Below are 23,222 nucleotides of genomic sequence, written 5' to 3'. Positions count from 1 at the left end.
GGTAAGTCCCAAGAGCAGACTTCCTGCTCAGGGCTCAGGGCTCAGGGCTCCAGCAGCCTCCCGGGACCGGACCGAGGCTGGGGAGCCTGGAGGGGTCGGAGGCCAAGCTCAGGCCCAGGCCAGTCTGGGCAGGAAGATGGCTTGTGGGGGCAGCGAGCTCAGCAGCAGGTCAGTCTTTCTCCCCCTTCCTCCCACCTTTCGCTCTGGCCTCGCTGCTGCTTCAATGCTGTCCTTTGGACTCTGCACTAAACCTCTGCTTTACGCCTGGTGTAGGGGAACAGTCACCTGCAGTGTAATGAAGGGCAGGAATGTATAATGAGGAAGGGATTTTAAACTGCCGCAGGGCGCCTGCTGGTTGAGTCCTGCAGCCACAACACAGGTGACTACTTGTTTTGCAGCTACTGCTCAGCCGGCAGGCCTGTCTGAAGGCAGCAGTCCTTCCTGAGGCTTTGCAGCGAGGATTTATTTCCTTGTGGCCCCAGGTCACTCTCGTTCCCCTCAGGTCAGTTCTACCTTCACACAGGTCATTTCGAAGAAGGTAGTTTCGAAAATAAAAAATTCAGGAGAAGCCCCTGATTTATTCTCAAACCCTGGGTGGTGCTGTCGGTCTCGTATCTGTCCTGTGGACGGGACCACTATTCCCAGTTCTAGCTGGGGGCCTGGGTTCTTCCTCCAGAGATCCCGAGCAAAGAAATTAAAGGGAAGAGAAATACCCCAAACTGCAAAGAGCTAGCACAGGCTGAGTAATTTTATGTTTGGTTTCGTTTTCTGTTCTGGAATAGGTTACACCTCTACAAGAAAAAGAGTAGAAATCCTATCTTTTTCTCTAGTAATGGGTCAGAAATACCACTACTTAATATTTTAAATTTTTTGATTTTTTTAATACAAAAGAAATACATTATGCATTCTTGCTCATAAAATTTCAAACGATACAGAAGTATATAGAGGGAAAAAGTCCTGTTCACCACTCACCCACTTGCAGCTTCCAATACCAGTCCTGTTAGAGTCGCAGGCATAACCTTCCAGATCCTTTTCTTTGCATTTACATATATAACTCATTTTCTTAAATACAAAATTTGAATCCTGTTTTTTTAAAAAATGGATTCATATTGTGAATGCCATTTTGCATTTTCACTTACCTTAATAGCCATAGGCTCTTCTCATTCTTTTTAACAGCTATATATTGGGTTGGCCAAAAAGTTCCGAAAGAGGTTACAGAAAAATCCGAACGAACTTGTTGGCCAACCCAATACTATCCCGTAGAATGGATACACCATCGTTTTTATTGTTTGTTTATTTAATTGAAATATAGTTGATTTGCAATATGGTGTTAGTTTCAGGTGTAGAGCAAAGTGATTCAGTTTTATATATATATATATATACACATACACACACACATATATACATATAAAAATATATATTCTTTTTCAGATTCTTTTCCCATATAGGTTTTACAAAATATTGAGTATAGTTCCCTGTGCTATACAGTAGTTCCTTGTTGTTTGTCTACTTTATATACTAGTGTGTATATGTTACTCCAAAATTCCTAATTTATCCCTCCCACCACGTTTCCCCTTTGGTAACCATAAGTTTGTTTCCTATGTCTGTGAGTCTGTTTCTGTTTTGTAAATAAGTTCATTTGTATCATATTTAGATTCCACAAATAAGTGATATCATATGAGATTTGTCTTTCTCTGTCTGACTTACTTCACCTCTAGGTCCCTCCATGTTGCTGCAAATGGCATTATTTCGTTCTTTTTTTATGGCTGAGTAATATTCCATTGTATAAATATACCAATCTTCTTTCTCTGTTCATCTGTTGATGGACATTTAGGTTGCTTCCACATCTTGGCTATTGTAAATAGTGCTGCTATGAACATTGGGGTGCGTGTATCTTTTCCAAGTATGGTTTTCTCCAGATATATGCCCAGGAGGGATTGCTGGATCATATGGTAGCTCTATTTTTAGTTTTTTAAGGAATCTCCGTACTATTCTCCATAGTAGCTGTACCAATTTACATTCCCACCAGCAGTGTAGGAGGGTTCTCTTTTCTCCACACTGTCTCCAGCATTTATTATTTATAGACTTTTTGATGATGGCCATTCTGACTTACACCATCGTTTTTTTTTGTTTGTTTTGTTTTTTTATTTTTGGCTGCATTGGGTCTTTGTTGTGGAGTGCAGGCTTATTGCAGTGGCTTCTCTTGTTGCGGAGCACGGGCTCTAGGCGTGTGGGCTTCAGTAGTTGCAGCATGTAGGCTTCAGTAGTTGTGACTCATGGGATCTAGAGCGCAGGCTCACTAGCTGTGGCACACAGGCTTAGTTGCTCCGCAGCATGTGGGATCTTCCCAGACCAGGGCTTAAACCCACATCCCTTGCATTGGTAGGCGGGTTCCTAACCAGTGCGCCACCAGGGAAGCCCCCTACACCATGGTTTTTAAAGCATCCCTCCTCCCCACCCTATTGACAGACATTTAGATCATTTTCAATTGTTCACTTTTACGAAGAAGCAGTGATAACAATGATGATGTATTTCTTTATATTTTTGTACATATAAAAGTGTTTGTCTTGTGTCAATAACCAAAAAAGTGGAATTGCTGAGGCAAAGGGTACTAATGTTTAATTGTTTATGGATTCTGCAAACGGCCTTTCTAAGTAGCTGAACCAATGTATTCACCTACAAGATTTAGGTGAGCCATCTCCCCACACCCAAACTTTGCAGAGGTGGTGGATCAAGAGTTGCATCTTGTTAACTTTACCCTCCTGATTACATGAGAGGTTGAACAGTTTTTTTGTCTATTGGCCTCTTCTATGAAGTGCTGGTTGATTTATTGCCAGTGTTAGTGAGTTGAGGTGATTGTTCTTTCTTTAACTGTAAGGGAGAATTTGCTAAAATTCTGAAACTTATAAATATACTTTCCTTGCCCTTTCACTTTGTTGTGGTGACTTTATCTTATTAAAGCTTAAACTTTAAAGTATAGCCTTATTATTGTATTGATTTTATAAAATAGATGTACCCTTGTTATTATGAATAAATAAAGTGATGCAGAGTGTTATTGATAAATTCTGTGTGCACAGTCTTTAAATATAGCCCTTGTGTTTTTAAGGTGATAGATTCAATTCTACCTTTACTTCAGGGTAAGTTTCTCCTCTAGTATCACCAAAACGATTTTCTATTTCAATTTTGGGGCAAAATTATTCTTCCACTGGAGCAACTTCAGCCTTCACAGCTTTTATCTGTCCCTAATCTTTCATCTCTTTAGCTTTTTACTTTCTGCTTGTGATGGTTGTCTCAAACTTTTCTTCATGACAATTATTTAATTTTTAGTAGTTTTTGGTTTCTTGGGGTTTTTTTTAAGTTGATTTGTTTATTTGGGGGGATCTTAATTTGTTTCTACAGCTCTTCCAACTCCACTTGAAGTCACATATTGTTATTTTATCACCCTATCTTCATGTTCTTGCTTTATTATTTAGGTTTTTGTGTGATGTTCAGTGCTTTGGGGATGTTTTCTTCATCCTCTGGGTTATCCTTCCAGATTGATTCTATTTGCAGTTTGGTTTCAAGTGTTGCTTTACTTTCTTGTTCATATGCCTGCCCTGGTTTTACAGCCCATTTCGTTCCAGCATGACCTGGGCAGCTCTCCCACCACCCACAGCCTTATGCTGAGTGAATGTTTTTGTGTTTTTCCCCCGACATTTCCTGTCTTATCTGAGACCATATTACTTCCTGTCTGATCTACGGTTAAAGCTTCTACTTTAATTCTTATGAATTTTTGTCTGAGAGTCCTTTAATCTGTTAAACCATCCCTTTCCCCACTGATCTGTAGTGCTCCCTTTCCCATTAGCCAAGGGGCCATATGTGCAGGGTCTGTTTCTGTGCACTCTCTTCTCTGCCATTGACCTATGACAGCCTCTCCTTATGTGTTTCCACACTGTCATGGCGACAACAACTTCACGTGAACTCTTGAAGAGTAAATCTTCCCATGTTCTTTTCTTCTTCCAAAGTGTCTTGGCCCTTTGCATCTCCAAATCAGCTTGTCAAAATCTTGTCGAGATTTTGGTTAGGATTGCGTTGACTCTATAGGTCAATCTGAAGAGAATTGACATCTTTACAATCTTGTCTTCCATCTCATTAATATGGTATATATATATTAATTTAAAAATATTTTCTAATAAAATTTAAACTTTTCTGTCTAGAAGTCTTATACTTCTGCTAGATTTATTCATAGATACTTGAGATCTTTGTGCTATGATATCTATATAATTTAAAAATCAACTTTCTAGCTGCTTGTTACTAAGATATAAAAATAAATTGAAACTGCCAAACTTTAAAAAATTCTAATAAATTGTATGGAGATATATATTTTGTATAGAGATATAAATTTATATAATGTATACATAATGACTATTTTGTTACTTTCAATCTAATTCTTATACTTCCTACTTCTTTTTCTTGCCTTACTGGGTGGGCTAGGACTTTGTACATGGCGAGTATAAGTAGTGATAGTAATCATCTCTATCTTGATTCCAGTCCCAAAGGGAAGTCCTTTACCATTATACAATTATGAATGATGTTTGCTATAGACTTTCTTTCTTAATAAAAAGACTTACACAGATTAAAGAAGTTTTGTATTTGGCATCTGATACTTTCAATATATGAGGTGTTTGTGACCCTGTTTTCTGTTGTTTCTGCCAGTTCTCACTCACAGATTTCTTTTTTTAAATAAACTTTTTATTTTGGAATAAGGTTATATTTACAGAAAAGTTGCAAAGATAGTACAGCAGTCTCTAATACTGTACACCTAGTTTCATTTCCTGTGTTGTTATCCTCTTACATTATTGTGGTACATTTGTTGAAACTAATAAAACCCAATATTAGTAGGTTACTGCTAACTAAAGCCCAGACTTTTTTCAGTTTCCCCAGTTTTTCCACCAATGTCCGTTTTCTTTTGTAGGATTGAATCCAGTATACCACATTGCATTGAGCCATCCCATCACCTCTTCTCTTCTGGTCTGTGACAGTTTCTCAGTCTTTCCTTGTCTTTCACAACCTTGACAGTTTGAAGAGTACTGATCAGGCATTTTGTAGAATCTTTCAATTTTGGTTTGTCTTGATGTCCTTCTCATGATTATAATGGGGTTATAGGTTTTATGAAAGAAAACCACAGAGGTGAAATGCCCTTCTCATCACCTCGTATCAGGGGATATGTCAACCTGACTTATCTCCAGGAATGCTGGCCTTGATCATTTGGTTTAGGTAGTGTTTGCCAGGCTTTTCCACTATAAAGTTACTATTTTTTTCCTTTCCACACTCTATTCACAAAGATTATTTTGCTTATATGGCTGGTTATCTTTGACTATGTACTAGCATCATATTTAGAAAAATTATTTATGGGTAAAATCTGGGACCACAGTGAAGGTACTAGGCTTTGGAAAGGATTTCTGTTTGCTACAACCAGGTGCCTCGGGACGCACCAATTTGGGAACTGTTTAGCACATGTTCAGGGGCTGAGAGAACCTGGGGGAACCCAGGTGATTTAACTGGGAATACAATTCAGTAAATTCAGAGATGTCCCTCCACTTATTCTCACCATGAATATGTCAAGGTCAGGGTCTGGACTCCCATTGGACTCTCCACCCTGTGTGGACTCTAGACTTTATTTCTGTCTTTCTCACTCCTTAAGGCTGTCAAACCTGAGGTCCTGATTCTCTGGGGTCAGCAGATGCCCTCAAATCAAAAGTGTCTCTGTGCTTTGCTTACCTCTCTGGTTTCTCCTTCCCCTTTACTTTTGCCTGGCAAATCCTTATGGTGGTTTCATCTCTTCTATGATTAATAACATGTTTAAATGCTTTTTCCAACTCAAGTTTTTTTCAACAGAACTCTGTACTGCTTGTGGGAGTTGGGAGAGATTGAGATGTTTTGAATCCTGACCTACCACACCGGAAACTTATGGTCATTGACTAAGTGATTGATTGATTGATTAACTGCCATTTTTCAAAGTTTATGGCTTGAGGTTTGATTGTGGCTCTTGAAGTTTTCTCTGACTGCTTCTAGGATTTTCTCTTAGCATTTAAACTGTAGTGAGTCTAGATTTGTTTGTTTTTTTATTGTTTTTGTTTTGCATTTAACCTGTTGGTGTTTTCACAGTTGCTTGAATTTGTGAGTTGATGCCTTTTATCTGTTTTGGAAAATCCTTAGCCGTTAACTCTTCAAATATTTCTTCTGCCCTCCCCCCAGCTTCCTCCTCTCTCTAGGGCTCAAAAGCAGATTATACTAGACCTTTTGACTGTCTCTCACATATTCCTTTCATGCTTTTCTGCATTTTTCCATTTTTTAAATGTCTGTACTTTAGTTGGTTGTCTTTTATTGAGGTATCTATCTTCTAGTTGGCCAATCGACAAGTGTTGTCTTTTTAATCCAATCTTCTGCTAAATACTAGCAACAAGTTTCATTTTTAAAATTGTATTTTTAGATCTAAATATTCCATTTCATTATTTTTTGTAGATTCCAATTCTCTGGTAGAATTATCTGACTTTCTATTTTCTCCATCATTTCATCCATTTTCTTGACCATGTTAATCACAGATTTTATGTGCTAAGTCCAATCTCTGGATCATCTGTGCACTTGCTTCCATCATCTTTTTTTTTCTTGGTTTGGTCTTATAGTCCTATCTTTTGACATGCCTATTAATTTTTGATTGAATGCCAGACATTGTGTATGCAAGACATGGAGCCCCCAAATATTCTCTTCCACATAAGAGTGATTCCCTTTTCCTCTGCTAAGCAAGTAAAACAATGAGGCAGACTACATTACACATTCAGGGCATGAAATGACTCAAGATTAGTATGCATTTTTTGATAAGATTTAATATACCTCTGGTTTGCCCTGATCACAGATGAGGACATCCAGGGCTTTCAACTGAGAGAGAGCAATCAAGTTTTCTCTGCTTTTCAAAGCTTTTGTCATATTTTCACCCTCTTTCTTCATGCAGCTTTAGAAATGAAAAAAGTTCTTGAGAAAACCAACCAAGTTTTTAATTTCCTTGAAGTCTCTAACTTTGCACTCCAACTCCAAATGACCATCAGAAGTTCTGCTAGTTTCTTTGTCCTCCAGTTACAGCCCTTTGCCTGTGCCAAGTCCAGATTCTTAGCTTCTAGCTATGTTCAGAATTTACAAGTGCTCTCATGGGACAAAAAGGCTACAGATTCCAAAGCCACATCATCACTCCCTTCAGAGCTTTCAACTCTCTCCCTTTATGTTCTCTGGACCTCATCATGATTGTCTTTGCCTTTTCTGCATGGTGAGCCTTCAGGTAATTCTGCTTTGCTTTTCAGAGACTTTTTACATTTTTATTCCAGCCTCCTGGCCTTAAAAACTTTACCAAATATCTTGGGAAGAAGAATGGGTTGTGTGTTGAGGCCCCTCAAGTCTCCAGCCCTGTGTGACTGTCACAAGCTCTCTGTGTTCCCTGCTAAGAGTAACACTCTTTGGTCTTGGCCAAGCCCAAATTCTCAGCCTCTGTTCCCAGAATCAGCAAATACCAGCCACCACCCTGAAAAATAACAATTATAGCTTCTCAGCTCCCAAAGGTCTCCAGTCTCTAGAACCTTAGTCTCTGCAGACTCTGTTGCTTCTGTAGCTCTCTAGTCCCTTTAAAATCATTTTCTGGTATTCTACCCAGCTCTTCTAATTGTTCTATACTGGACTTCTGGCCTGCCTCAAACTGTTCGATCCTACCCTCTGATGAATTTTTGTTTACATTATTTTATGTGGATACTAACCAAGGGTTAACCTATAGTCCAGTTTCATTTTCCCATTTTATTCAAAAATCACATACAATTTTAAAAATTTTTTTATTATTTTTAATTGAAGTAGAGTTGATTTACAATATTACATGAGTTTTAGGTGTACAACACAGGGATTCGATTTTTTATAGATTGTACTCCATTTAAAGTTATTACAAAATAATGGATATATTTCCATGTGCTATACAATATATGTCTGTTGCTTATTTATTTTATACATAGTAGTTTGTGTCTCTTAATCTCATATGCCTATCTTGCCCCTCCCCACTTCCCTCTCCTCACTGGTAACCACCACTAGCTTGTTCTCTGTATCTGTAAATCTGTTGCTGTTTTGTTATATACATTCATTTGTTTTATATTTTAGATTCCATATATAAGTGATAACACAGAGTATTTGTCTTTTTCTATCTGACTTGTCTCACTAAGCACAATACTCTAGGTCCATTCACATTATTGCAAATAGCAAAATTTTATTTTTTTAATGGCTGAGTAACATTCCAGTGTGTGTGTGTGTGTGTGTGTGTGTGTGTGTGTGTGTGTGTGTGTGTGCATCATGCCTTATTTATACATTCGTCTGTTGATGGGCACTTAAGTTGCTTCCATATCTTGGCAATTTAAATAATGCTGCGATTAACATTGGGGTACATGTATCCATATCCGTTTTTATACTCAAGTTCACCAATGTTATCCTCCTTATGCTTTTTTTAAAATGCCTTTTATATGCTCAGAATTCTAACCATATTCTCCTATATATTATACGAATACTTTATTCATTCATTCACAAATATTTCCCGATACCATGTTTTCAGAACTTAATGAGATGCTGGAATATCATGGTGAGCAAAGCAGACCAAGTCCCCGCCCCAATGGAAATGACATTCCAGTGAGAGACAAATAGTAAACAAATGAACAAATAAATGTATAATTTAATGACAGAAAGTGGTAAGAGTATAAAGAAAAAAGCATATGGGGTACATGGATAGAGTGTAATGGGAGTGCAATTTTAGACAGGATGTCCTGGGAGGGCTTTCTGAGAGGTTAGTATTTGATGAGAGTCATGAATGTATTGAGGAAAAGCACCATGCCAATTCCTGAAGAAATGTTCTAAGTAGAGGAAACAGCCAATGAAAAGTCAGGCTTAGAAACATGCTTGGAATGTCTGAAGAAGGCTTGGAGGTTAAGGTGCCAAAGGGCAGTGATCTAGAAGAGGAGTAGTAGAAAATGAGGTTGGAAGGTCATGTTTCTCATGGGTCATGGTCAAGACTTTATATTTTATTCAAAATAGAGTGGGGAGTCATTGGAGGGTTTTCAATAGAGTGAAGTAATCTGATTCCAGTTTTTAAAAGATCTCTTTTGCTTATGTTTGATGTTTGGAGAACAGCTGCAATATGACATGAGTGGAAACAAGAAGACTAGTTGGTAGCTATGACAGTAGCCAGGCAAGAGATGATGGTGGTTGGGACCAGGTTGGTGCAATGAATATAAAGAAAAAGGGTGGGATACTGGATATATTTCTATGGTAAAGCCAAGAACAGTCAAAGATGGATCAGACATTAAGTATGAGAGGAAGAGAAGTGTCGTAGAAGACTGGAAATGTTTTAGCCAAAGAAATTAAAGGAGAGCGTTGTCATTTGCCTAGATGGCAACATTGTGTAGTGATTAAAGGGCCTGGACTCTGGTCCAAAGCCTCACTCTGTTCTTCAATAATTATGTGGCCTTGGGGATATTGCTTAACATCTCTGTACCTCTGTTTCTTCATCTGTAAAATGGGATAATAAGAGCATATACCTCATAGGTGCTGTTATATGTATTTACTAAATCCTATATATGGAAAAATTAGAAAATAAGCAGGTTTCAAGAGGTGGCTCAGAAGATCAGTGATCAGTTGCTGCCTGCTAATTGTAAAAAGCCTACCTGTGTCATCAAAGTGAAGATGGTTGAATATAAATCTGGAGTCCAGGGGAGAGATATGAGGTAGAGATGCACATTTGGGAATTGTCCATGTGTGGCTGGTATCCAGAGCCATGGGAATAGATATGATTACACAGGGAAGGAGTGCAGATAGAAAAGAGGTAAGAGAACTGTTCTTGAGTAGTTGAATACATGCAAAAGAGTAGGAATAGCCAAGGAGATAGTTGGAAAGCCATAAAGGCATGGCTCTCAGGAGCCAAATGAAGAAAGCATTTCCAGAAGGGAGAAGTTTATCAATGTCCATGAGGTTGAGGGATAAAGTAAGAGGAGGACTGAGAATTGGCCTTTGGGTTTGGCAGTGTGGAGGTCAGGGAAAACATAAACCCAAAATATTATGTATAGGGTATTGGTAGGGGTAAAACTTGAATGTGTGCAAGAGAGACTGAGGTGGAAAAGTGGAGACAGTTAATATGGACAATTTCAAACAAGAAACACAACAGGAGAGGTAATCTGAGTGTAGGGATATTTTTAAATGGGTAATATTGAAGCATGCTGTATGTTGATAGTAATAGTCCAATAGAGAAGGAAAAGTTGTTGAGGCAGAAGTGAGAAAGAATGATTCTGTATTCATTGTGCCTGAGTCAGGGAGAGGTAATGGAAAACAGTGCCCAAGTGGGGGGATTGTCCTTAGGCTGAAGAGAGGCAGTCTGTGCACTGTAACAGGAGGGAAGGCCAATGGGTGCCCATGTAGGTAGGCTGATGTATTCCATGGTGAGAGGATGCAGTTACATTCTTCTGTTTTGCATCTACATTCTCAGTTGAGAGGGAGAGAAAGGGTTGGAAGAGTTTGAGGATAGAAAACCTGTAAAACAGTCATTCAGGGAAGGAAAAAGTGAAATGAGTAGCATGATGTACGATTACTCAACAGCACCGAGAATCCATTTCAGCTTAATGATTATAAACTTAAAGGGAGAGCACTTAGCATGCTTGTTTTTTTTTTCTCCAGATAGCTTGGGTGCTGATGAGTGGAAGAGGGGCTAATCTGATTTTATCCAGGGTTATCGATATATTAGATAAATTCACTGGAGGGAGATGTGAACGAGGAAGTTAAAGGTGAATTTAAGAGGCAGATTTTAATAGCAGTCCTAGAACTTGACTGCATGATGGGGAGCTTTGAACTTACTGATCCCCTTCCCAGTTGTATTTGGGTATTAGAATGTTTTAAAACTCCTTAGTAGATTCTAATGTATAGCCAAGGTTAAGAACACTGGAATATAACAGTATATCATGAATTTAGGTGGGTAAGAAAAGTGAAGACATAGAAGCAATTTTGAAAAATTTTTTAAAAATGTAGCAGAATTGGGAACCTGAGAGTAGGGGATCACAGATTCATTGGAGTGCAGGTGTTAGAAGACATGACCTGCAATAGATGAGGCAGTGGTCATATTTGAGTCTGAGATTTTGGAGCATGCATAAATTGGAGAAATGATGAAGTCTAAAGTATGGCCATGGAAGAAAGTTGCAGAAATCAAGTGGAAGACAAGATTATTAGAGATGAGAAGGTCAGCAAGTTGAAAGATCAGGATATTTAATGGAATCTCTGTGAAAATGGAAATAATCATGAATTTTGTAAGGACTCCTGGTAAGGTATTTGCAAAAATTTTCTTCGAATAAGGGACAGTGGCCAATAGAATGGCAGATAGAAAGGAAAGAAAAAAGGAAAGATAAAATGTTTTATAGTTTGCTCAGTTGTTTTTTTGGTTGGTTTATATTTCTTTCTTAATTCCACGGGAGATTTGTTTTTGCAAATGGAATGAGCTACAGAACTACCATTTTTTTCCTTCAAAAAAGGACCATTTATGCAATAACATTAACTTAGTAGTTTAACTACTGATTTGAAAGAACATTTTAAACATATACTAGATTACCTTTTATATATAGGTGATCCTTGTTCTGATCCATGATTCTATTTTTTTATTCCTCTTTCAACACTGAAATATTTTAGTTACTATGGCTTTATAGGTAAAACTCTTTATCATTCCTATTTTCAAAATATTCATAGATATTCTTGAGTTCTTTCTCTTCTAGATAAATGTTGGGACCAATTGTTAATGTTCTGTAGTATAACCCATCTTTCTGGGATTCAGTCAATAGACATTGAATGAACATATAGATTTAAATTAAATTTTAAATTAAAATTTAAAAATTAAATTAAAATTTAAAAAATTCTGAATGGTCCCAACTAGAAAGATGGCATGTCTCTTTATTTATTCAAGTACATATTCAAGTTCTACAGTAAAGTTATTGTTTTTTAATGATCCCTATGGTAAGCTCATTGGGTAAATTTAGTGCTAGGCATTTTACAATTATATTTATAAATGGGAACTCATTTTTCTTTTACATTTTCTAAATTTTTATTGCTGGCATAGGGGAAAACTATTGGTTTGAGTTTGTTGATCTTATGGATATAAATCTTACTAAGTGGACTTCTCCTAATATTGTCTTGTATTTTTCCGCAGAAATCTTTGATTTCCTTTATCAATGTTTTATAGTCTCAGCATATAAGTCTTTCACTTCCTTGGTCAGGTTTATTCCTAAGTTTTGGGGGGGTTTTGATGCAATTTTAAAAGTGACTGCTTTTTTTTTTAACTTTCCCTTTCTGATATTTCATTGTCAGTGTAAAGAAATGCAACAGATTTATTGCCTTTAGCTCAGTTTTCATCTCAGCAATTGAGTTATCTAAATTTGATTGGCTCCTCTTTATAATTTCTAGTTCTGTATTACAGTGATCTGCAATTTCTATCAATAGTGTTTCTTAATTCCTTCAGCAATTTTATTACCTCCTTTTTCAATTCAGGGTCTGACAGACTGCAGAGATCTGTTTCATTGTTTGTTCTTTCAGGAGATTTCTCTTGTTCTTTTAATTGCCTTAGTGTGAGGGTTGGTTTTATTCATTGTTCTGGGTACTCCAGGGCCCTTTCAAATGGAAACCTACTTATTTTAAGTCACACAATTTTGCTTGTAATAGTTCTTCAGTTATTTCCTCCCTTCTGCTTTCTCCTATCTTTTGGAATTCATGTTAGTTGGATATTAGGTCTCCTAGGTTTATCCTCTACAAGCTTCCTGCTTTTCAGGGTCTTGGGGCAGTTCTTTATATTTTTTTTCTTTTGAATCTACCATCTGTAAAATTTTCTCAGCTCATTCATTCATTCTAGTGATTTTTAAATCTCTGCCATCATATTTTTAATTTCCAAAACCTCTTTTTAAAACTTTCTTTTTTTATACATCTTTTTTGAAAAATGAATCCGATACTGTTTTTCTACTACTGAAGACAATAGTTTTTTTTTTTAATTCCATTTATTACAAGGTTTTTTTGAGAGTTAGTTACTTTCCATCTCTTTCCCTACTATTTGTTTCTTCTCAAGGATTCCATCAGGTGTCCATTTACATTTAAGAATGAGACATGAAAACTTGATTAGGGCTCTGTGTAAAGGATGCCTCTAGTTGACTGGTGAGTTTCATTGTGCCAGTTTTGACTTTCACCACTCAATCTGTCTTCTGAAGTAATGGTGCCTCTGATTCCTGACCCCATTCACAATTCAGAAGCCTAAATTGGCTTTCCTCTTTCCAGTTTCCCCTTGTGTGAGTAACTATATTTTTTAAAGATTTATTGAAGTATAATTGATATACAAAAAATTGCTCATATCTAATGTATAAAATTTGATGAGTTTGGACATGATACCATCACCACAACCAAGGTACTAAACATATTTATCACCTCCAAACCACTTTTTGTATTTGTTAACTATAGGTACTATGTTTTATAGTAGATCTCTAGGACTTATTCATCTTGCATAACTGAAACTTTATACCCATTGAAAAACAATTACCCATTTCCCACCCCCAGCACTGGTAACCACCATTCAATTCTCTACTTCTATGAGTTTGACTATTTTAGATACCTTATGTAAGTGGAATCATGCAGTATTTATCCTTCTGTGACTGCTTTATTTAACTTAGCATAATGAACCTCTAGGTTCATCCATGTTGTCCTAAATGGCAGGATTTCTTTCTTTTTTAAAGAAACAATCCTACTTACTATCGCATCAAAAAGAATAAAATACCTAGGAATAAACCTACCAAGGAGACAAAAGACTTGTACTCTGAAAGCTATGAGAAGCTGATGAAAGAAATCAAAGATGACACAAACTGGAAAGATATACCACGTTATTGGACTGCAAGAATCAATATTGTCAAAATGACTGTACTACCCAAGGTAGTCTATAGAGTCAATGCAATCCTTATCAAATTACCAATGGAGTTTTTCACGGAACTAGAATAAAAATTTTTAAATTTGTATGGAGACACAAAAGACCCTGAATAGAAAGCAATCTTAAGAAAGAAAAATAGAGCTGGAGGAATCAGGCTCCCTGACTTCAGACTATACTACAAAGCTACAGTCATCAAAGCAGTATGGTACTGGCACAAAAACAGAAATATAGATCAATGGAACAGGATAGAAAGCCCATAAACCTATGCACCCATGGTCACCTAATCTATGACAAAGGAGGCAAGAATACACAATGGAGAAAAGACAGCCTCTTCAATAAGTGGTTCTGGGAAAACTGGACAGGTACATGTAAAAGAATGAAATTAGAACACTCCCTAACTCCATACACAAAAATTAACTCAAAATGGATTAAAGACCTAAATGTGAGGTAGGATACTATAAAACTCTTAGAGGAAAACAGGCTGAACACTCTTTGACATAAATCACAGCAATATCTTTTCTGACCTGCCTCCTAGAGTAATGAAAATTAAAACAAAAATAAACAAATGGGACCTAATTAAACTTCAAAGCTTTTGCACAGCAAAGGAAACCATAAACAAGTTGAAAAGACAACCCTCAGAATGGGAGAAAATTTTTGCAAATGAAGCAACTGACAAAGGATTAATCTCCAAAATATACAAACAATTCATACAACTCAATATCAAAACATAAACAACCCAATCAAAAAATGGGTGGAAGATCTAAACAGACATTTCTCCAAAGAAGATATACATATGGCCAAAAAGCACATAAATAGATGCTCAACATCAAAATTATTAGAGAAATGCAAATCAAAACTACAATGAGATATCACCTCACACCAGTCAGAAGGGCCATCATCAAAAACTCTACAAGCAATAAATGCTGGAGAGGGTGTGGAGAAAAGGGAACCCTCTTGCACTGTTGGCAGGAATGTGAATTGGTACAGCCACTAGGGAGAACAGTACAGAGGTTCCTTTAAAAACTAAAAATAGAACTACCATATGTCCCAGCAATCCCACTCCTGGGCCTATATCTGGAGAAAACAATACTCTGTAATGACCTATATGGGAAAAGAATCTAAAAAAGAGTGGATATATGTATATGTATAACTGATTCACTTTGCTGCACAGCAGAAACTAACAACACTGTAAATCAATTATGCTCCAATAAAAATTAGTTAAAAAAAAGAAAGTAGATAGAGGAAGATTTAATAGAATTAATGTAAAAAAACAATACAGACATTAAAAGACAATGTAGAAAAATTTTTCAACACATATAACAAAGGCTTAATATATCTGATATACACAGACCACAGCCCACTGATAAAATATGACAAATAACTCCAAAGAAAATGGACTTGAACAGAAAGCTTAGAGAAGAGAAAATAAAAATGTGCAATAAACATATGAATACATACAAATTAAATGGTAGTGAGAAACCATTTCTCACCCCTTAGATTGGCAAACATAACTTCGTAAATGACACTGCAGTGTGGGAGAAGATTCAGAGAAACAGACATTTATTGCTGGGTTGAGCATGAATTGCTAGAGCCTTTTCAGGAAAGATGTGGCAATATCTACTAAATTTTAAGATACACTACAGCTTAACCCAGCAGTCAGTCCTACTTTTGGAACCTATCCTGTGAAAATAAAAACACCAATATGCATATACAAAAGCTCCAGAACTTTCAGTGACTCCCTATTTCCCCCAAAGTAAAAGCCAAGTCCTTAAGAGTGTTCAGAGGACCTGAAACGATCCAGCCCTTCTCTCCTGTCCTCTACCTCACTTCTCTCTGGCCACACTACTCTTTGCTGTTTCTTGACTACACTAGGCATACTACAGCTCTAGGAACATGGTGCTGGCTCTCACTTCTGTGTGATATATTCTTTGTCCAGATACCTATTACTGAACTAACTTTCCATCTTCTTAAAATCCTTGCTCCAGGTCACCTTCTCAATGAGGACTGTTTTGACCAACCTACTCAAAATCACAGCCACAGCCCCCCACCCAACCTGCATACTCCCAACCTCCTAATCTGGCTCTATTTTTATTGTCTATGTCCTTATCACTCCCTAACATACTAAATTAATTACTTATTTATTTTATTTAGTGTTTATTGTCTTAATCATTGACTGTCTTCTCCCAAAATGCATATGCCATAGCATAGGAAATTTGTCTATTTTGTCCCTTGATTTTTCTTGAGTACTTGATGCACACAAAGCACAAATAAATTGGTTAGATGCCCGTAAGTACAAATGTCTTTATTGAAGCATTGTTTTTTGATGGCAAAATAGAACAATGACTACATAACACTGACCTCTAAATCTGAAAAAAATATGATTGTCCATTGAGCTGAATGGTTGAGTAAATTATGGTAAATACATATTGCTAGAGTATTACATACCTATTTATTTCTAATAATTTGGATAGAAGGGCATAGTTTTATTAATGAATAAAAACAAGTTCAGATTAATATATCATGACCCAGGACTTCCCTGGTGGCACAGTGGTTAAGAATCCACCTGCCAATGCAGAGGACACGGGTTCGATCCCTGGTCTGGGAAGATCCCACATGCCGGGGAGAAGCTAAGCCCGTGTGCCACTACTATCGAGCCTGTACTCTAGAGCACACGAGCCACAACTACTGAGCCCACATGCTGCAACTACTGAGCCCATGTGCTGCTACTACTGAAGCCTGTGCACCTAGAGCCTGTGCTCCACAGCAAGAGAAGCCACCACAATGAGAAGCCTGCACACCACAATGAAGAATAGCCCCCACTCGCCACAACTAGAGAAAGCCTGCGCGCAGCAATGAAGACCCAATGTAGCCAAAAAAAAAAAAAAAAAAAATATATATATATATATATATATATATATATATATAATGCCCCTATTTTTATATAAGTCAAAGTAATAAAAATATTTTACTTGTGGTAAAGTTTGGAACAAGTGATGGGAAAGGCATGGAATGCTATGCCCCAGGCTGTTAACAATGACTTAGTGAAGAGTGTCCGGGTTACACCAGGTCCCTTCAGATCCTTCTTTTATCATTTCTTGGTAACATCAGAGGAAATAGAAATAATAGAGCCAACTGAACAAGACTTCAAGACTATATATATAAGTATATTCAATGCTCCCACAGCTTATGAGATAATACTGCTTCTATAAAACAATTAACTATGAAACTTAGAAATTTAAAAGTTGTTTTACAGAAATAAAAGTAAGCAAAATAATAAAATATTTAGGAATAAACGTAACAAATGTAACATAAGACTTATATGCCCAAACTGCAAAACATTGTAAGAAAAATTAAATATCGAAATAAATAGAAAATTACAGTTCATGGATTGGAGGACTCGGTATTTTTAAGATGGCAATTCTTCCCAAATTGATCTGCAGATTCAATGCAAAATCAAAATCCCAGCAGGCCTTTTCGCAGAAATTGAGAAGTTGATCTTAAAATTTGTGTGGAAATGCAAAGGACCCAGAATAGTGAAAATGATCTTAAAAAGGAAAAAGTTGTAAGACTTACAGTTCCTGATTTTAATACTTTTATAAAGCTACATTAATAAAGACAATTAAAGCACTGGCATAAAGATAGATCTAGAATCAATGGAACAGAATTGAGAGTGCAGAAATGAACACTGATGTTTTGGGTCAATTTATTTTCAACAGAAGTGCCAAGGCAACTCAAGGAGGAAAAGATCATCTCTTCAACAAATGGTGCTAGAACATTTGGATATCCACATGCAAAAAGATTAATTTATACCCTTACCTCACACCATTTGCAAAAATCAACTCAAAATGGATCAAAGACAAAATGTAAGAGCAGGGCCAGATTCAGGGCCATGCATCTTATTCAGATGCACAAGGCCTTGCACTTGGTTTACTGCTCTGCTTTCACTGTCCTGAAATTCTTAATGGTTTGTAAACAAGGGTCCCCCTAATTTCTTTTTCCCTGGGTCCCACAAATTGTGTAGCTGGGTGTGTGTGAGAGTGAAAATGATAAAACTTGTTTTTAATTTTCATTTTTTTATTGAAGTATAGTTGATTTATAATGGTTCAGATGTACAGCAAAGTGATTCAGTTTTATATATATATATATATATATATATATATATATATACATATACATATATATTCTTTTTCAGATTCTTTTCCATTATAGGTTATTACAAGATATTGAATATAGTTCCCTTTGCTATACAGTAGGTCCTTTTTGTTTATCTACTTTATATATAGTAATGTATATCTGTTAATCCCAAACTCCAAATTTAGAAAATGATAAAACTTTTAGAAGAAAATATGGAAGAAAAATCTTTGTGACTTTGGGTTAGACAAAAAGGTAGTGGGAACACAAAAAGCATGATTCATAAAATAATATGTTGATAAATCAGAGCTCACAAAACTTAAATCTTTTGTGCTTCAAAAGACATCATTAAGAAAATAAAAGACTAATCCCAGTCTGGAAGAAAATATTAACCAATCATATTTGTAATGAACAACTGCACCTGGATATGTAAAGAATTCTTACAACTCAATAATTAGACAAACAGTCCAATTAAAAGATGGGCCAATGGTTTGAATAGATATTTCTCCATGGAGCCATATGGAAGGTAATAAACATGTGAAATGCTCAACATCATTAGCCATTAGGGAGAAAAGCAAATTAAAATCAAAACAAAATGCCAATGTATACCCACTGGATTGGCTATAATCAAAGACATAAAGGGTTAGCAAGATAGTGGAAAAACTAGAGCCCTTACATTCCTAGGGGTAGGAATGTAAAATGGTTCTTTGGAAGCACTGTAAAACAGTTTCTTAAAAAGCTAAAATAATGTTATCATATGACCCAATAATTCCACTCCTAGGTAGCTATGTAGAAATAAAAACATATGTCCACAAAAAGACTTGTGTGCAAATATTCATGGCAGCATTTTCCATAATAGCCAAAAGTGGAAACAATCCAAATGTCCATTACTAGTGAATGGATAAATAAAATGTGATAATTCTATTCAGCAATAAAAAGGAATGAAATACTAATACATGAGGCAACATGGATGAAACCTGAAGACATTATGCTCAGTGAAAAAAGTTAGTTGCAAAAGACCATATAATCTTTGCTTTCATCTATATGAAAGGTCCAGAAAAAGGAAATATACAGAGACAGGTAGTAGAGTAGTGGTTGCCTGGAGCTGGGGAATAGGAATCAACAGCAAATAGCCATGAGCAAACTTTCTGGGGTAATAAAAATGTTCTAAGTTTGGATTGTGTTCATGATTGCAGAACTCTGTACATTAACTAAAAATCATTGAATTGTAAACTTAAAACAACCAAATTTTATGGTATATAAATTATAACTCATTAAAAAAATTTTTTTATAAAAACAAAGGTAAGTGTGTTAGCTGAATAGACTCAGTTGAAGTAAGGTTAGTTAGAAGAACTGGAAAATGTGAAAAAATTAAGATATACTGCATAATCTGATGTTTCAACATTCTGCCAATGGAATTTCAGAAGAAGAGAAAGAATGAGAATGAGGAAATGAAATAAAAAGAGGGAAAAACAATTCTCAGAATGGAAGCTAGAACTTTAGACTTAAAAGTCCCATCATTACAGAGAATGAATTTTTAAATCCCATACCTAGGATTTCACCATTCTAGTGAAAATCTAGAATATCGCAGATAACAAACAAATCATAAAGTTTCCAGAAAGTAAAAGCAATGGACATACAAGGAATGAAAACCTGATGGAAGCTGCAATTTTCATATGTGACACTGAACGCAGGAAGACAATGAAGGAAAATGTCCTAATTTTTAAGTGAAAAATAATTTTGAACCTTAATTCTAAACATACACAAGTACTCATGCATGTATGAAAGTAAAATGAAGATATTTTCAGACCACAAAGACTCAGAAAGTTTATGATGGGAATAGGAAGAGAGAGGAGAGAAATAATATCAAGTTTCAGTTTTTAGCTTGAGAAAAGATACCAAATAACTCCTGACATTGAGAGAATAATATACACCTGTTTGTTTATTAAAAATTCAACTGGGGCTTCCCTGGTGGTGCAGTGGTTGAGAGTCCGCCTGCCAATGCAGGGGACACGGGTTCGTGCCCCGGTACGGGAAGATCCCACATGCCGCGGAGTGGCTGGGCCCGTGAGCCATGGCCACTGAGCCTGCGCGTCCGGAGTCTGTGCTCCGCAACGGGAGAGGCCACAACAGTGAGAGGCCCGCGTACTGCAAAAAAAAAAAAAAAAAAAGAATATGTGGAATACACTTATAATGGAATATTATTCAGACTTTTTTTGCTTGTCATTTTATTTTTTTTTAATTTTTATTTTATATTGGAGTATAGTTGATTTACAATGTTGTGTTAGTTTTAGGTATACAGCAATGTGATTCAGTTATACATACACATGTATCTATTCTTCTTCAAATTCTTTTCCCATTTAGCTTATTATAGAATATTTAGCAGAATTCCCTGTGCTATACAGTAGATCCTTGTTGGTTATCTATTTTAAATACCGGAGTGTGTATATGTCAATCCCAAACTCTCAGTTTATCCCTCCCCCCACCTTGCCCCTTTGGTAACCATAAGTTTGTTTTCTAAGTCTGTGAGTGTGCTTCTGTTTTGTTAATAAGTTCATTTGTATCACATTTTTTAGATTCTGCATAAAGCAATATCATATTTGTTTTTCTCTGTCTGATTTACTTCACTTAGTATGATAATCTCCAGGTCCATCCATGTTGCTGCAAATGGCATTATTTCATTCTTATTAATGGCTGAGTAATATTCCATTGTATATACGTACCACATCTTCTTAATCTATTTTTCTGTTGATGGACATTTAGGTAGCTTCCCCGTCCTGGCTATTGTAAATAGTGCTGCAGTGAACGTTGGGGTGCATGTATCTTTTTGAATTATGGTTTTCGCAGGATAAATGCCCAGGAGTGGGATTGCTGGGTCATATGGTAGTTCTATTTTTAGTTTTTTTAAGGAACCTCCATACTGTTCTCCATAGTGGCTGTATCAATATACATTCCCACCAACAGTGCAAGAGGGTTCCCTTTTCTCCACACCCTCTCCATCATTTATTGTTTGTAGAGTTTTTGATGATGGTCGTTCTGACTGTCGTGAGGTGATACCTCATTGTAGTTTTGATTTGCATCTCTCTAATAATTACTAATGTTGAACAGATTTTCATCTTCTTGGCCATCTGTATGTTTTCTTTGGAGAAATGTCTACTTAGGTCTTCTGCCCATTTGTGGATTGGGTTGTTAGTTTTTGTAATATTCAGCTGCATGAGTTGTTTGTATATTTTGGAGATTAATTCTTTGTCCATTGATTCTTTTGCAAATACTTTTTCCCACTCTGAGGGTTGTCTTTTCATCTTGTTTGTAGTTTTCTTTGCTTTGCAAAAGCTTTTACGTTTCATTAGGTCATATTTGTTTATTTTTGTTTTTATTTCCATTAATCTAGAGGTGGATCAAAAAAGATCTTGCTGTGATTTATGTCAAAGAATGTTCTTCCTATGTTTTCCTCTAAAAGTTTTATAGTGTCCAGTCTTACATTAAGTTCTCTAATCCATTTTGAGTTTATTTTTGTTTATGGTGTTAGGGAGTGTTCTAATTTCATTCTTTTATATGTAGCTGTCCAGTTTTCCCAGCATCACTTATTGAAGAGACTGTCTTTTCTCCATAGTATATCCTTGCCTCCTTTGTCATAGGTTAGTTGACCACAGGTGTGTGGGTTTATCTCTGGGCTTTCTATCCTGTTCTATATTTCTGTTTTTGTGCCAGTACCATACTGTCTTGATTACTGTAGCTTTGTAGTATAGTCTGAAGTCAGGGAGTCTGATTCCTCCAGCTCCGTTTTTTTCCCTTCAAGTCTGCTTTGGCTATTCAGCATCTTTTGTGTCTCCATACAAATTTTAAAATTTTTTGTTCAGTTCTGAAAAAAATGCCATTCATAATTTGATAGGGATTTCATGAAAGTGTAGATTGCTTTGGGTAGTATACTCATTTTCACAATATTGATTCTTTCAATCCAATAGCATGGTATATCTCTCCATCTGTTTGTATCATCTTTAATTTCTTTCATCATTGTCTTATAGTTTTCTGCATACAGGTCTTTTGTCTCCCTAGGTAGGTTTATTCCTAGGTATTTTATTCTTTTTGTTGCAACAGTAAATGGGAGTGTTTCCTTAATTTCTCTTTCAGATTTTTCATCATTAGTGCATAGGAATGCAGGAGATTTCTGTGCATTAATTTTGTATCCTGCAACTTTACCAAATTCATTGATTAGCTCTAGTAATTTTCTGGTGGCATCTTTAGGATTCTCTATGTATAGTATCATGTCATCTAAAAACAGTGACAGTTTTACTTCTTCTTTTCCAATTTGGATTCCTTTTATTTCTTTTTCTTCTCTGATTGCTGTGGCTAGGACTTCCAAAACTATGTTGAATAATAGTGGTGAGAGTGGACATCCTTATCTTCTTCCTGATCTTAGAGGAAATGCTTTCAGTTTTTCACCATTGAGAATGATGTTTGCTGTGGGTTTGTCGTATATGGCCTTTATTATGTTGAGGTAGGTTCCCTCTATGCCCACTTTCTGGAGAGTTTTTATCATAAATGGGTGTTGAATTTTGTCAAGATGCTACCAGAAAACTACTAGAGTTAATCAATGAATTTGGTAAAGTAGCAGGATACAAAATTAATGCACAGAAATCTCTGGCATTCCTATATACTAATGATGAAAAATCTGAAAGTGAAATCAAGAAAACACTCCCATTTACCACTGCAACAAAAAGAATAAAATATCTAGGAATAAACCTACCTAGGAGACAAAAGACCTGTATGCAGAAAATTATAAGACACTGATGAAAGAAATTAAAGATGATACAAATAGATGGAGAGATATACCATGTTCTTGGATTGGAAGAATCAACATTGTGAGAATGACTCTACTACCCAAAGCAATCTATAGATTCAATGCAATCCCTATTAAACTACCACTGGCATTTTTCACAGAACTAGAACAAAAAATTTCGCAATTTGTATGGAAACACAAAAGACCCCAAATAGCCAAAGCAATCTTGAGAACGAAAAAAGGAGCTGGAGGAATCAGGCTCCCTGACTTCAGACTATACTACAAAGCTACAGTAATCAAGACAGTATGGTACTGGCACAAAAA

At 36.3% G+C, this 23,222-nt stretch overlaps 1 protein-coding gene across 11 annotated transcripts in view; it reads left to right on the top strand.

The window, feature by feature from the left end:
• SP100 (SP100 nuclear antigen) overlaps window positions 1-23,222 on the top strand; it is an 84,697-nt gene continuing 61,475 nt past the window's right edge. For 4 of the 11 annotated variants that reach the window (XR_004527340.2, XM_073807151.1, XM_073807147.1 and 1 more), the window contains exon 1: window positions 1-168. Coding sequence is in view for 8 of the 11 variants with exons in the window: in XM_073807151.1 (XP_073663252.1) it covers window positions 137-168 (32 nt within the window). In the remaining 3 variants the exon portion in view is untranslated. The remainder of the gene's footprint in view (window positions 169-23,222) is intronic. The other 7 variants (XM_073807145.1, XM_073807144.1, XM_073807143.1 and 4 more) reach the window with 4 other exon arrangements.

This window comes from Tursiops truncatus, chromosome 7 (genome assembly GCF_011762595.2).
Source record: "Tursiops truncatus isolate mTurTru1 chromosome 7, mTurTru1.mat.Y, whole genome shotgun sequence".
Taxonomy (NCBI): Eukaryota; Metazoa; Chordata; class Mammalia; order Artiodactyla; family Delphinidae; genus Tursiops; species Tursiops truncatus.
The sequence above is the reverse complement of the archived record's forward strand: the minus strand, read 5'-3'. Positions and strand labels throughout refer to the sequence as shown.